We start from the raw sequence: 15,073 nt of genomic DNA, 5'->3' as shown, positions 1-15,073 counted from the left end.
AGGAAGAAGAAAAAGTAAAATAGTCCACAAATTATCAGCTAACATCCAATAAACTTAGCCTTTCTGTATCTAACCATAAAGAGTAAAACTGAAATTTCAGAAATGAAAAGGGGAAAATTCTTCCCATTCTTTTCATATCACAGCCAAGTAAAAGCACCTCAGAGATTTCTCCACATAATAAATAAATATGTAATGCATAATCTCTGTGAACAAAGCACTATGAGGATTCTGAGATAACAACACAATTTTTTATTTTAAGGAGCTTGTCTTGCACTTGGGGAAAAATAATGTAAATGACTGTGGTACAGCCATTGAAAAATTTGCAATAATGGGAATTTAGGAGATGCAGAGGGGCCCAAAGGTCAACTCAGAACATAATTATTGTCTGTAGGGAGTGTGATCCATAGATCTCTCAAATCAAGAAATTCAGAAATACCCTTATCTGATCACTGATCTTCCCAAATGGTTCTTTTTTACTTATTTATTTTGGCTGTACTGGGTCTTCGTTGCTGCTTGCAGTCTAGTTGTGGGGAATGGGGAAGGGGGGCTTCTCTTGTTGCAGAGCACGGGCTCAGTATTTGTAGCACACAAGCTTAGTTACTCCATGGCATGTGGAATCTTCCCAGATCAGGGGTTGAACCCATGTCACCTGCATTGGAAGGCAGATTCTTATCCACTGTACAACCAGGAAAGTGCCCTAATGGTTCTTTAAATCATTTAATTTAATGTTCTGATTATGAATCTTTAAAGCACCAAGATGAGAAAAATCACCTGTAGTGGACTGATTCAACTAGTCTTTATAACTTCCCAGATTGTATCAGAGGGTGTCTCTCTAATTGGGTCAATCTCATTTTTAAACATTTTGTAGCCCAAACCTAACACACTTATCCACACTGAGCATCATTTAGCAGACTAATCCCCTTTGAATTCTAATGAATCAGCTTAGCACAGCACAGAGGACATTCTCAAATGTCTGTGGAATAAGTCGATATTTACTCATGTTTTTATTCAAACTAGAATTATATAACATGATAGTTCATTATATTATAGGTTGCTGTGTTTATGTATGTTATTATAAGTGTATGATTATGTTACATAATTTTGAGGATTAATCTCTACCAAATGGGCTTGCAAAGAGTTATTTTTTAAAATACTTCCAAATTTTAAGAGATGGGAACTTTGCCTTTCTTCCAGAATATATAAGATAGCTGTAATCTTGATTATATGTTACATAAGTGTGCGTGTTTATATTTACAAGTCTGTTCCCTACACTTAGATTTTAACAACCCTGGTTGGTAGCCATTTCTCCCTTTTTTGGGGTAGGGTGGGAATGTGAACTTCAGGGTTTTTCACAGTCTGGTTTTTAGAAGTCCAGTCCTACAATTAAAACCCAAGTATGTGACCCACACTGCCACTCTTTGCAGAATCCATTTTTGGTGAGGGTAGCAGGGGAGAGGCTGGGTGTGGGGGTGAGCAGTGGCAGAGTTTCTGGCATCCACCCTGTGTACTTTGTGAGCAGCAGTGATGCACCGTGGCAGGGGCCCTGAGGCTTGGCTTGAGGGAACCTGCAGTGTGGTTTGAGCCTTGTCCCCAGCTGAGTCATCCCTTCCCCTGTCTCTATGGCTCTTCCAGAGATTTTTCTTTATTAAGAAATCCCTATTCTGCCTCCACTAGCTAGAATAAGAATGCAGATTGAGATACCCAGCAAATTCTGAAAATACTTTATGCTACTGATATTCAGATTCTCATTTTAAACACTCCTTCATTTTCGAATACTAATTTCATAAATATTGAATGTGACTTTTTCACCTTATTCCCTGCGGAAAGTAATAAAAGGATTATGTTGTGTTATACCTATGCTTGAGAGGCTTTATTAAATATTTATATAATGAATTTGGTTGAGATAAGTTATTTGTAATTTAGAAATTGTGAAGTATGTTATTTGTGAATATTAAGTATAGCATTCAAATAACTCTTACAGGCCAAATTAATTTTCTTTAATAAATCATAAATATTTCATTTTCCTGTGAAATACTTGAGTATTCAGAAAATAAAAATAAAAGTGGTTGGAAAATGATTCATTTAACCAGAAAACATACTGGTTTATTTGGGTAATATTTACCTTGTTAGGTGATGACCTTATCATTGTATCAACTAGACTCAATTTTTAGGAAACACTGACATTTTTCTTTCACTTTTCTTCCATTAGGAAGGAAAGAGTTATGAAATTACCGATCCAAAGGATGCTACTCATAGTTATCTAATTTCATGATGCTTAAAGTGTGGTTCACAGACCAGCAGCATCAACATTACTAGACAGGAATGGAGAATCTCAGGTCACACTCTAGACCAATGGAGAAAGAATCTGCATTTTAATGACATTCCCATGTCATTCATACAGATATTAAAATTTGAGAAGCACTTATTATATTCCTCATTTTATCAAACACAAACACCAGTCCTTTTTTTAAAAGAAGGCAGGAAGCGAGTCACTATTTAATGGTCCTCTCTCTTAAAAAGCTTATACTCAGTTGCAAGCCCTTGAAATCATTTCTTCATGGCAGTGGAAACCAGCAGTCATTTCCTTCTCAATATCCTTCATATTAGTTATCCCTCACCAGCTCTCATAGAGAGTTTTCTCTTCACTCAAACACTGATGGCCTGCTAGAGCAAATGAACCCATGAAGAAATTCCTTCATTCATTCAGTAAACACTTGAGTAGCAGCTGCATGTCATGAGAGGGGGTAGAATAGTGAGTAAAACCAAGTTCTTGCCTTCATAGAGCTAACATTTCAGTGGAGAAAACAGATAAGAAACAAATACGTAAAATGTCAAGTATGATAAGCACTAGAGGAAGAGGGATAGAGAATGCCAGATTTGGGGCAGTGATCTCTATACTCCAGGATGGGCAGAACAGGCCTCCCTAAGAAGGTGTAGAGACCTGGAGGAGGTGAGAGTGTGAGCCATGGGGGTACAGGGAAGAACGTATCCAAGCAGGAAGTAGAGTGGGGAGTGCACTGAGCAGAGGAAGAGAGTGGCGTAACATCAGAGAGGTGACAAAAAGCCAAATTGACTGTATATTGTATGGAATTTAGCTTTCACTCTGAGTGGGAGGAGAAGCCATTGCAGGGGTTTAGGCAGAGTGACATCTGATCCATATTAGGTGTAGGGTCATACTGGACCATGAAATTGAGAATGGTAGGGATGGAAGCTTATAGACCTCTTAGGACACTCTCATGGCCCTAGACAGGAGCAGACCATGGCTGAGACAAGGCATGTATGCTGTTAAGTACTTGAAACATCACTAATGAGACTGAGAAATAAATATTTTTTATTTTAATTAATTGAAATGGAAGTGACTGCATATGACTAGTGACTAATATATTGGACAGCACAGGCAGAGAAATAATAGATAATACAGTCGTGTCTTTTATTTCTACAGCAAAATTAGTGCTGTGTTGGACAGATCAGTTCAGTTCAGTTGCTCAGTCATGTCCTACTCTTTGCAACCCCATGAATTGCAGCACGCCAGGCCTCCCTGTCCATCACCGACCCCCAGAGTTCACCCAAACTCATGTCCATTGAGTTGGTGATGCCATCCAGCCATCTCATCCTCTGTCATCCCCTTCTCCTCCTGCCCCCAATCCCTCCCAGCATCAGGGTCTTTTCCAGTGAGTCAACTCTCCTCATGAGGTGGCCAAAGTATTGGAGTTTCAACTTTAGCATCATTCCTTCCAAAGAACACCCAGGGCTGATCTCCTTTAGAATGCACTGGTTGGATCTCCTTGCAGTCCATGGGACTCTCAAGAGTCTTCTCCAACACCACAGTTCAAAAGCATCAATTCTTCAGCGCTCAGCTTTCTTCACAGTCCAACTCTCACATCCATACATGACCACTGGAAAAACCATAGCCTTGACTAAACGGACCTTTGTTGGCAAAGTAATGTTTCTGCTTTTGAATATGCTATCTAAGTTGGTTATAACTTTCCTTCCGAGGAGTAAACGTCTTTTAATTTCATGGCTGCGATCACCATCTGCAGTGATTTTGGACCCCCCAAAAAAAAAGTCTGACACTGTTTCCACTGTTTCCCCATCTATTTCCCATGAAGTGATGGGACCAGATGCCATGATCTTCGTTTTCTGAATGTTGAGCTTTAAGCCAACTTTTTAACTCTCCACTTTCACTTTCATCAAGAGGCTTTTTAGTTCCTCTTCACTTTCTGCCATAAGGGTGGTGTCATCTGCATATCTGAGGTTATTGATATTTCTCCTGGCAATCTTGATTCCAGCTTATGCTTCTTCCAGCCCAGTGTTTCTCATGATGTACTCTGCATAGAAATTAAATAAGCAGGGTGACAATATACAGCCTTGACGTACTCCTTTTCCTATTTCAAACCAGTCTGTTGTTCCATGTCCAGTTCTAACTGTTGCTTCCTGACCTGCATATAGGTTTCTCAAGAGGCAGGTCAGATGGGCTGGCTTCCCATCTCTTTCAGAATTTTCCACAGTTTATCGTGATCCACCCAGTCAAAGGCTTTGGCATAGTCAATAAAGCAGAAATAAATGTTTTTCTGGAACTCTCTTGCTTTTTCGATGATCCAGCAGATGTTGGAAATTTGGTCTCTGGTTCCTCTGCCTTTTCTAAAACCAGCTTGAGCATCTGGGAGTTCACGGTTCACATATTGCTGAAGCCTGGCTTGGAGAATTTTGAGCATTACTTTACTAGCATGTGAGATGAGTGCAATTGTGCGGTAGTTTCAGCATTCTTTGGCATTGACTTTCTTTGGGTTTGGAATGAAAACTGACCTTTTCCAGTCCTGTGCCCACTGCTGAGTTTTCCAAATTTGCTGGCATATTGAGTGCAGCACTTTCACAGCATCATCTTTCAGGATTTGAAAGAGCTCAACTGGAATTCCATCACCTCCACTAGCTTTGTTCGTAGTGATGCTTTCTAAGGCCCACTTGACTTCACATTCCAGGATGTCTGGCTCTAGGTGAGTGATCACACCATCATGATTATCTTGGTTGTGAAGATCTTTTTTGTACAGTTGGACAGATAGACAGTGCTTAATAGGTGGATTAATGATGAGATCATTTCTCTACTCTTTTTGCCTTAAAATATCTATGATTCTGTGTACCCAAGGTAGCTTTGGGTCATTTTTGACATAATGCTTGTAATTTTTGATAGCTTTCTTCCTAGCTTTCATGACAAGATAGTCCAGGCTCATCTTATACATTTCTTATCCCTGCAATCAGCCATTTCTCTTAAGAAGACTTGATTTCAAAATTCAAGATATTCATTGCTACTGGTTGGTCATTATTTCAAAGCCATGTCTTTTTTTCTTCCACAATGAGCATCCTGGGTTTTTAAGAACACAGAGATGATAGAAATAGGGTATCCCATAATTTCTCATCTGGGCTTCCCAGGTGGCGCTAGTGGTAAATAACCCCGCTCCAATGCAGGTATATGTAAGAGACACGGATTCCATCCTTGGGTTGGGACGATCCCCTGGAGGAGGAAATGGCAACCTACTCCAGTATTTTTGCCTGGAGAATCCCATGGACAGAGATGCTGGGCGGGCTACAGTCCGTGGGGTCACAAAGCGTCAGACATGAGTGAAGACTTAGCATGCACACACATACAGTAGACTCATGTACTGTACTACATATTTATCAATAAATTATTGTGAAGCAAATTACAGCATAACCATACAATAGCATACCATGCAGTTACGCAAAAGTGCATGTAGCAACAAAAAAAAGGATGAGGTAGTTTTTTATGTTCTAATATGAAAAGCTCTCTAAGAGATATTAAGTAAGAGAAGCATCGTCAAGCCAATGTACGTACATACCATTTTGAAGGGGGGAGGAGTAAGGGACAGAATATGTGTTGATACTGGCTTGTATATGCCAATTAGCATCTTCAGTACAAAAGCTTTTTTGGAAGCACATTATGTAAACCACTTATCTGCCTTTGGAGTGGACCCAGCAGGAGCCCTGTTCCCTGGCTTCCAGGAAAGTGGAGTTTCAACCATAGCTTTTCTGTATTCATCCTATTTTTAAGTATTAAATAAATGTTATCTTCCAGAATCCACCATGCCCACATTGAAATTGGAGATTCTAAAAGGAAATGTGATGGTTTTTATTAGATTTGTATATTAATAAGCACCAATTCACTAAAGTTTCAAGACCTGAACCATGTCTCTGAATCTTGTATTTACTGTTTCCCAAAAGTGCTCAACATACTGTTCTCAAATTTGGAATGGGCAAAGAGGCAGTGCTTAATTCTGGACTTTGCTTTTTTATTCAAGTATAGTTGATTTACACTGGTGTGCCAATCTCTGCTGCACAGCAGAGTGACTCAGTTTTACACATATATGAGTAAGTGAGTGAAGTTGCTCAGTTGTGTCCGACTCTTTGCGACCCCGTGGACTGTAGCCTACCAGGCTTGTCTGTCCACGGGATTCTCCAGGCATGAATACTGGAGTGGGTTACCATTTCCTTCTCCAGGGGATCTTCCCAACCCAGGGATCAAGCCCAGGTCTCCTGCATTGGAGGCAGAAGCTTTAATCTCTGAGCCACCAGGGAAGCCCTCTTTTTTCATATTCTTTTCCAATATGGTTTATCCCAGGAGATTGGATATTGTTCCCTGTGCCATACAGTAGGACCTTACTGTTTATCCATTCTAAATGTAATAACTTGCATCTATCAACCCCAAATTCCCAGTCCATCCCTCACCCTACCCCCTGGCAACCACAAATCTGATCTCTGTTTCTGTTCAGATAGGTTCATTTGTGCCATATTTTAAATTCCACATATAAGTTACATATTTGTCTTTCTCTTTCTGACTTACTTCACTTAGTATGATAATCTCGTTTGATCATGTTGCTGCAAATGGCATTATTTTGTTCTTTTCTGTGGCTGAGAAGTATTCCATTGTGTGTATGTGTGTATGCACATATGCACATATACACAACACCTTCTTCATCCATTCATCTATCTATGCCCATCCATTCATCTGTGGGCACGTAGGTTGCTTCCGTGTTTTGGCTATTATGAACAGTGCTGCTATGGACATACAGGTGCATGTATCTTTTTAAATTATGGTTTCATCAGGTATATTCCCAGGAGTAGGATTTCTGGATCATATGGTAATTCTATTTTTAGTTTTTTGAGGAACCACTATACTGTTTTCCATAGTGACTGCATCAACTTACATTCTCACCAGCAGTGTAGGAGGGCTTCCTTTTCTCTATACCCTCACCAACATTTGTTATTTGTCGACTTTTTAATGATGGCCATTCTGACTGGTATGAGGTGATACCTCAATGTAGTTTTAATTTGCATTTCTCTAGTAATTAGTGATGTTGGGCATCCTTTCATGTGCTTACCAGCCATCTGTGTATCTTCTTTGAAGAATGTCTATATAGAACTTCTGCTCATTTTTCGATTGCGTTGGGTTTTTTTTGGTGTTGAGTTATATGAGCTGTTGGTCCAACTCTGGACTTTGTGGACAGAATTTCTTGTAATGGAAGAAGGGATGAATGATGAGGCCAAGGCTTAGATTTGTAAGCCAAGGAGGGAAAGGGGGCTTACTAATCTATCACACAGTTTATATTTCCATGAAAATTATGGTTGGTGAGGGTAGATATACCACAGTGGACAGTGGCCTCTGTGGAATAATATGGTTGGCTTATTTTGCATCTCTTAGCTCCTATAACTGAAATGAAAGTTTAATAGTAATATGTTGGTATGACCATGAAGAGAAAATCAGTGCCTAATCAGGCCAATTTATAAGGAAAAAATGAACCACTTTGTGTAAGAACTTTAAGAGAATACTCCAACTGTTAAGAATGGGTGCCTCTCCAAAAAATTAACGTTTTAGTTTTTGCCACCAAATATCTGGCTTAGGCATGTCTAGTAGATATGTAGACATGCCTCCTAGGAAGTGAACGCTCAGAAGATCTCATATATTAAAAGAAAGATTAGTATCTAACAGAGGATTTTACCCACCACCAGATGAAATCAGAAGCAATCTTTACTATAGAATAAAGCTTGCTCATCCTACAAACATACCATCTTCCAGCATCGCATTAGGAAGTGCTGGAGAGGAACTTGAACCATTTGCTAGCACCTGCTAGAGAATAGTCCTCCCGGCCCACTCAGCAGAAGCATCTGGGCAGCACTTTTCTTGTTGTGACCTCTTTGTTCCAGTTTTATGGACTCCCCAAGCAGCCTTTAGTACACTTAAGTTTCTTCTGCTCTGTAAGCCTGGCCAAATACTCAGACTCGGAGACTAAACTATAGTGAGACTAAACTATAGACTTCAGTTCAGTTCAGTCACTCAGTGGTGTCCGACTCTTTGCGACCCCATGAATTGCAGCACGCCAGGCCTCCCTGTCCATCACCAACTCCCGGAGTTCACCCAGACTCATGTCCATCGAGTCAGTGATGCCATCCAGCCATCTCATCCTCTGTCATCCCCTTCTCCTCCTGCCCCCAATCCCTCCCAGCATCAGGGTTTTTTCCAATGAGTCAACTCTTCGCATGAGGTGGCCAAAGTATTGGAGTTTCAGCTTTAGGATCAGTCCTTCCAAAGAACCCCCAGGACTGATCTGCTTTACAATGGACTGGTTGGATCTCCTTGCAGTCCAAGGGGCTCTCAAGAGACTTCAGTTACCACAATTAAAAAAAAATATGAACGTGTTTATTTATTTGGCTGGATTGAGGAGTCTCAACTCAGTGATATATACACATGAAAATTATAGTTGAAATAATCCCGTCTCCTAAGTAATCACTCTTAACTGTGTTGAGTTGAATATGTTCTTTCCCACTGGTACTTAGCAACCATAACAACATTCAGTCTTAATCCATAATTTTTTTGTCACTTTAGGCCCTAAAAAATATTACTTCAGTTATTAAGGATTAGTCATGTCCATTTTTAAATTAAGACTTTTTTTTAGAGAGAAGCTTGAGATTCACAGCAAAATTGAGGGGAAGGCACGGAGGTGTCCCTATACCCTCTGCCCCTGCACATGCATATCATCCCCTATTAGCATTTCCCACCAGAGGACACTTTTGTTACAACTGATGAACCTACACTGACACGTCATTATCACCCAAAGCCCATAGCTTACATTAATGTTCACCCTGGCTTTGGACGAATGTATAATGACATACATTCATCACTGTGACATCATACGGAGTATTTTCACTGCTCTAAATATCCTCTGTGCTCTGCCTGTTCATCCGTGCACCCAACCCCTAACAGCTACTCATCTTTTCATTGCTTCCTTGGTTTTGCCTAAGTTTTTCCTTAGTTGTGTCCAATCTAATGGACTCATATAGTTTGTAGCCTTTTCAGATTGACCTCTTTCGCATTCCCCCTGTCTTTTCATGGCTGGATAACTTATTTCCTTTTGTGTTGAATAAAGATATACCACAGTTTACTGATACATTCACCTACTGAAGGACATCTTGGTTGCTTCTAAGTGTTGGCAGTTATGAATAAAACTGCTGTACATACTGCATGCAGGGTTTTATGTGGACATACACTTTCAACTTATTTAGGTGAATACCAAGGAGTTTGATAGCTAAATCGTATGTGATAAGAGCATATTTAGTTTTGTAAGGAACTGCCAAACTGTCTTCCAAAGTGGCTACAGAATTTTGCATTCCCATCAACAATGAATGAGTGTCGCTGTTGCTGTACAAACTTGTCAGCATTTGGGCTTGTCAGTGTTCCGGATTTTGGCCATTCTAATAGGTGTGTGGTGGTTTTTTTTTGTTTTAATTTGCATTTCCCTGGTAACATGTGATGGGGAGCATCTTTTCATTTGCTCATTTGCCATCTGTATACCTTCTTTTGGAGAAGGCAATGGCACCCCACTCCAGTACTCTTGCCTGGAAAATCCCATGGACAGAGGAGCCTAGTAGGCTACAGTCCATGGGGTCGCCAAGAGTCAGACACGACTGAATGACTTCACTTTGACTTTTCACTTTCACGCATTGGAGAAGGAAATGGCAACCCACTCCAGTGTTCTTGCCTGGAGAACCCCAGGGACGGCGGAGCCTGGTGGGCTGCTGTCTATGGGGTCGCACAGAGTCGGACACAACTGAAGCGACTTAGCAGCAGCAGCAGCAGCAGCAGCATCATACCTTCTTTGGTGAGGTGTGTGTTAAGGTCTCTGGTCCACTTTTTTAAACAGCTTGTTTTCTTTTTCAGTTTTGAGAGTTCTTTATATAATTTGGGTGACAGTCTTTTATTATAGGTGTTTTTGGCAAATATTTTCTCCCAGTCTGTGGCTTGTTTTCTCATTCTCTTGACATTGTCTTTCACAGAGCAGATTTTTGTTTTACTGAAAGTTCAGTTTATCAGTTATTTCTTTCATGGCTTATGTGCGTTTGGTATTGTATCTTAAAAAGTTATTGCCAGACTTCCAGGTTAGTGAACACATAGAGATTCCAGGACAGTGGTGCACCCGGAGAGGGTATGGAAACTCTTCACCACTTCCCTCATACCTTGCTCTATGTATATTTCTTGCCTGGCTATTCCTGAGGTATCTCCTTTCATAATAAACTGGTAACCTAGAGATCCCAGGGCATGGTGGGAAGGCAGGCGCTCTGAGACCAAACAGTCTTGGGCTTCAATCCTGTCCCCCTGTTCACAGCACTGAGGCTGTGGGCACCCTCCTACTCTCTCACTTTCCTCCGTTGTAGGATCCTTGGGTGATCTGTCTAGTATATAAAAATAATCAATAGATGATAGGCACTCTAGATTGGCTGACCCAACCTCAAAAAAAAAGGGTCATTGCCATATCCAAGGCCATGTAGGTATTCTCCTATATTACCTTCTAGGAGTTTTATTTTAGCTTTGTATTTTATGTTAATTTATGTTTATTTTGAGTTAATTTTTGTGAAAAATATAATATCTGTGTCTAGATTCATTTTTTTTTACATGTGGACATCAGTTGTCCTGGCACCATTATTGAAAAGACTATCTTTGCTCCATTGTTTTGTCTTTGCTCCTTTGTCAAAGATCAATTGACTGTATTTATGTAGGTGTATTTCTAGGCTTTCTGTTCTGTTGATCTATAGGGTTGGCAAAAAAGTTTGGGTTTTTCCATGACATTGTACAGAAAAACCTGAATGAACTTTTTGGCCAACTCAACATTTGCCTTCTGCTAATACCACAGTGTGGTTCCAGTAGCTTTATAGTAAGTCTTACAGTGGAGTAGCATCAGTTCAACTTTGTTCTTCTCCTTCAAAAATGTGTTGGATATTCCGAGTGTTTTGCTTGTCTGTATAAACTGTAGAATAAGTTTGTTAATCTCCACGGTACCTTGCTAGGCCCATTTTTTTGAACTCTTAGCTTTTGGTGGGGTTGACTCTCTGAAGAGGCTGGACTGGTGGCTCCAGCACTGTTAAGGGGTATGGCCTGCCTTCTCCAATTCCCATCCGCCTTCTGCTCTTCCTTCTCTGAGGTTGGTCTATGGAGGAAGGAGAAGGAAGGAAGATGTCTCTTTAAGTTTTTCTTTCTCTGCTTATATTACACAATGTATTTTTGCATATTGCCTACTTTTTATTAGTATTATTAATGGAATACTACTCCATAGTTAACATAGTAATCACAGTTCATTTGAATTTCCCATCTTACAATCCCAGAATTTGTGTCACATCTGAGCCTGGCTCTGATGCTTATTTTGTCTCTTCAGACTCTGTTTTTCCTTGACTTCTAGCATGCTTTGTAATTTTTGGTTGAAAGCCAGGCATGATGTATTGGGTAATAGAAACTGAAATAAATAAGCCTTCAGAGTGAGGCTTTATGTTAATCTGGCTAGGAGTTGGGCTGTGTTTAATATTTGCTATAGCTATATAGATTCCAGAATCTTCTGATTCCTTTTTGTCTTCTCTGCTGTGTTAGGGCTTCCCTAAGATCTCCTCCTTAGATAGAGTCTGAATAGAAATGTCTGTCAGCTGTAATCCACTATGTTTATATTGGCATGGTGAGGGGCATTTGTGGGAAGGGCAGTCCTATAATCTTATGGTTAAATCTCAGTCATTTGGTAGGCCTGTGTCCCTGCAATGGGACTTTCACAACTGTTTCTTAGCCACTTTTTCTTCTCTTAGGTGAGACAGGAAGGCTGGAGGAGGCTAGAGACAAAGAAATGCCCTTCCCCCAGGTAGGATAAAACTCTCAAAGTCCTTGGAGAGTAGGCTTGGCTATGTTATATTTATTTGGATATTTCTCATAATGCTCACCCTTCTCCTCCCCCTGCCAGAGCTACGAGAATTGTTACCATAAGACTCTTGTGGTGTTCCTGGGGGTAAAACCCACAAACTTGTGGGGCCCACCTAAGATCACCCCCCAGAAGTTTCTCAGTCTCAAACTACTCCACATTCAACTCCAGCAAGTTTCATTAAAATTACCATAATTAAAAGATAAACTGAGGCATAATAAAAATGTTGAGTTTATTTGAGCAAAAATTGATTCAAATCTGGCATCACCAAACTGGAAGTGGTTAGGAGCACTCCAGCAGTGGGAGCTTGAGGAGTAATTTTGTAGAGAAAAGGAAGGCAAAATTAGGAAATTACTGATCGGCCATAGTGTAAAGCCTGCTTGGCTATGGTTGAGTTTCAACTTTAGAACCCGGAGGCAGTTACAGGCTGAGATTTTGGTTTGCTTACACAGGCCTCTAGGCATTAGAACCACCTCAATCTAGTAGCCTCCTGGTTTAGTTTAACACTGTTTAAGTATTCCTACCTATACGTGGCTCCCAATCCAGGCAGACAAATGTCAGCCATGACTGGATTCTCCTATTTTGCCAGATTTCAGGGTGACAGTTTTCTTGACATAGTCAGTTCTCTGATGAGCCTGAGAGAAGTTGTTATTTTCACTTGTTCAGCTTTTTCTTGTATAACAGCAGAAGTGACAGTTTTTACAAGTTGAAGTTGGAAATCTACAAGTCAATTTTGAATTAGGAAAAACTTAAAAACAACAACAACCAAAAAACAACAAAACCTGTTGATAGATGCCAAAGAGGTCTATAGATGAATTTTCTGTTGTTTAACAAATGGGAAACTTACAGAGTTATTTCAGAGTGATGACATTGGTATGAGTCTGATTTAGTTCTTTTATTTGTTTTTTAAATTAAATTTATTTATTTTAATTAGAGGCTAATTACTTTACAATATTGTATTGGTTTTGCCATACATCAACATGAATCCACCACGGGTGTACACGTGTTCCCAATCCTGATTTAGTTCTTTTAATTTCATCTGCTCAACCAAAAAATGGTACTCATCATAATTATTGTGAGACATACATTTCTTTTTTATTTATTTTTAATTGGTCAAAAATTGCTTTACAATTTTGTGTTGGTTTCTGCCGTACGACAATTATATTTAGTCATAATTATATATATATCCCTTCCTGAGCCTCCCTCTCCTCCCCACATCCCCCAGCTCTAGGCTCTAGGTCATCAGAGAGCACCAGGCTGGGCTGCTATGTTATTTAGCAACTTCCCACTATTTCACACATGTGAAAGTGTTCATCGCTCAGTTGTACCCAACTCTTTGTGACCCCATAGACTGTAGCCTGCATGGCTCCTTTGTCCATGGGATTCTCCAGGCAAGAATACTGGAGTGGGTAGCTCTTCCCTTCTCCAGGGGATCTTCTTCACCCAGGGATCAAACTCAGATCTCCTGCATTGCAGGCAGACTCTTTACCATCTGAGCCACCAGGGAAGCCTGATTTTACACATGAGAGTGTATACGTGTCAGCGCAGCTTTCTCAGTCTGTCCCATCCTCACCTTCCCCTACTCTGTCTACAAGTCCATTCTTTACTGCGCTCATGAGTACTGCTTTTCTAGATTCCATATATATGCATTAATATATGATACTTGTTTTTCTTTTTCTGACTTACTTTACTCTGTACAAGAGGCTGTAGGTTCATCTGCCTCACTACAACTGACTCAAATTTGTTCCTTTTTATGCCTGAGTAATATTCCATTGTATTAAATGTACCACAATTTTTCTATCCAATCATCTGTCAATGGATATCTAGGTTGCTTCCATGTCTTGGCCATTGTAAATATTACTGCAATGAATATTATGGTACATGTCCCTTTTAGAGTTGTGATTTTCTCAGGGTATATGCCCAGTAATGGGATTGCTGGCTCATGTGATATATTTATTCCTAGGTTTGTAAGGAATCTCCATACTGTTTTCCATAATGGCTATTACCATTTACATTCCCACCAGAGCAGGAGGGTTTCTTTTTCTCTATGTCCCCTCCAGCTTTTATTATTGTGTGTAGATTTTTTGATGATCGTCGTTCTGATTGGTGTGAGGTGATACCTCATTGTAGTTTTGATTTCCATTTCTCTAATAGTGAACATGCTGAGCATCTTTTCATATGTTTATTGGCCATCTGTATGTTTTCTTTGAAGAAAAGTCTGTTTAGGTCTTCTGCCTATTTTTTGATTAGATTGTTTTTCTGATATGAGCTTCTTATATATTTTGGAGATTAACCCTTTGTCAGTTGCTTCGTTTGCAATTATTTTCTCCCATTCTGAGGGTTGTCTTTTCATCTTGTTTATAATTTCCTTTGCTGTGGAAAAACTTTTAAGTTTTATTAGGTCCCACTTGTTTATTTTTGTTTTTATTTCCATTAATCTAGGAAGTGGGTCATAGAGTATCTTGCTGCGATTTAGAGATATAAATTTCTAAGACTTCAGTTGTATTTTTCCACAATGCCAAAATAAAGGAATGTAACTCCTAAAAAGCATATCATTTTCACTAAAAAAAATTAAATGTTTCTTCTTACTTCCTAAAGATTTTCTCACCTGAACTGAGAAAAGATGAATTTAAAATCCATTTATTCATTGACTCAGATTCTCAATAATTGTTTAACTCATAAAAAGTTCTACTTTCCCCCAAAGATCTAGGGCACATTTAGGCCAGGTACTTTATCAGAGTCTGTCCTTTAGCCGAGCACATTGCTCTGCACACAATATGCCTTCATTAAATACGTGAATTGGATGTGGGCTTATATGACTTTTTATTACGCTG

General features: G+C 39.7%; 1 protein-coding gene across 8 annotated transcripts in view; it reads left to right on the top strand.

The window, feature by feature from the left end:
• The window catches only part of RAPGEF4 (Rap guanine nucleotide exchange factor 4), a 334,349-nt gene that overhangs the window by 212,605 nt on the left and 106,671 nt on the right, over window positions 1-15,073 (top strand). Inside the window, exon 3 of one of the 8 annotated variants that reach the window (XM_025274820.3) lies at window positions 12,130-12,182. The exons of the other annotated variants lie outside the window; for them this stretch is intronic. Within the exon in view, the coding sequence (XP_025130605.2) occupies window positions 12,168-12,182 (15 nt within the window). The 5' untranslated portion in view covers window positions 12,130-12,167. The remainder of the gene's footprint in view (window positions 1-12,129; window positions 12,183-15,073) is intronic. 8 annotated transcript variants of the gene reach the window in all.

This window comes from Bubalus bubalis, chromosome 2 (genome assembly GCF_019923935.1).
Source record: "Bubalus bubalis isolate 160015118507 breed Murrah chromosome 2, NDDB_SH_1, whole genome shotgun sequence".
NCBI classification, from domain to species: Eukaryota; Metazoa; Chordata; class Mammalia; order Artiodactyla; family Bovidae; genus Bubalus; species Bubalus bubalis.
Note: the sequence above shows the minus strand (reverse complement) of the source record. Positions and strands in the feature narration are given on the sequence as shown.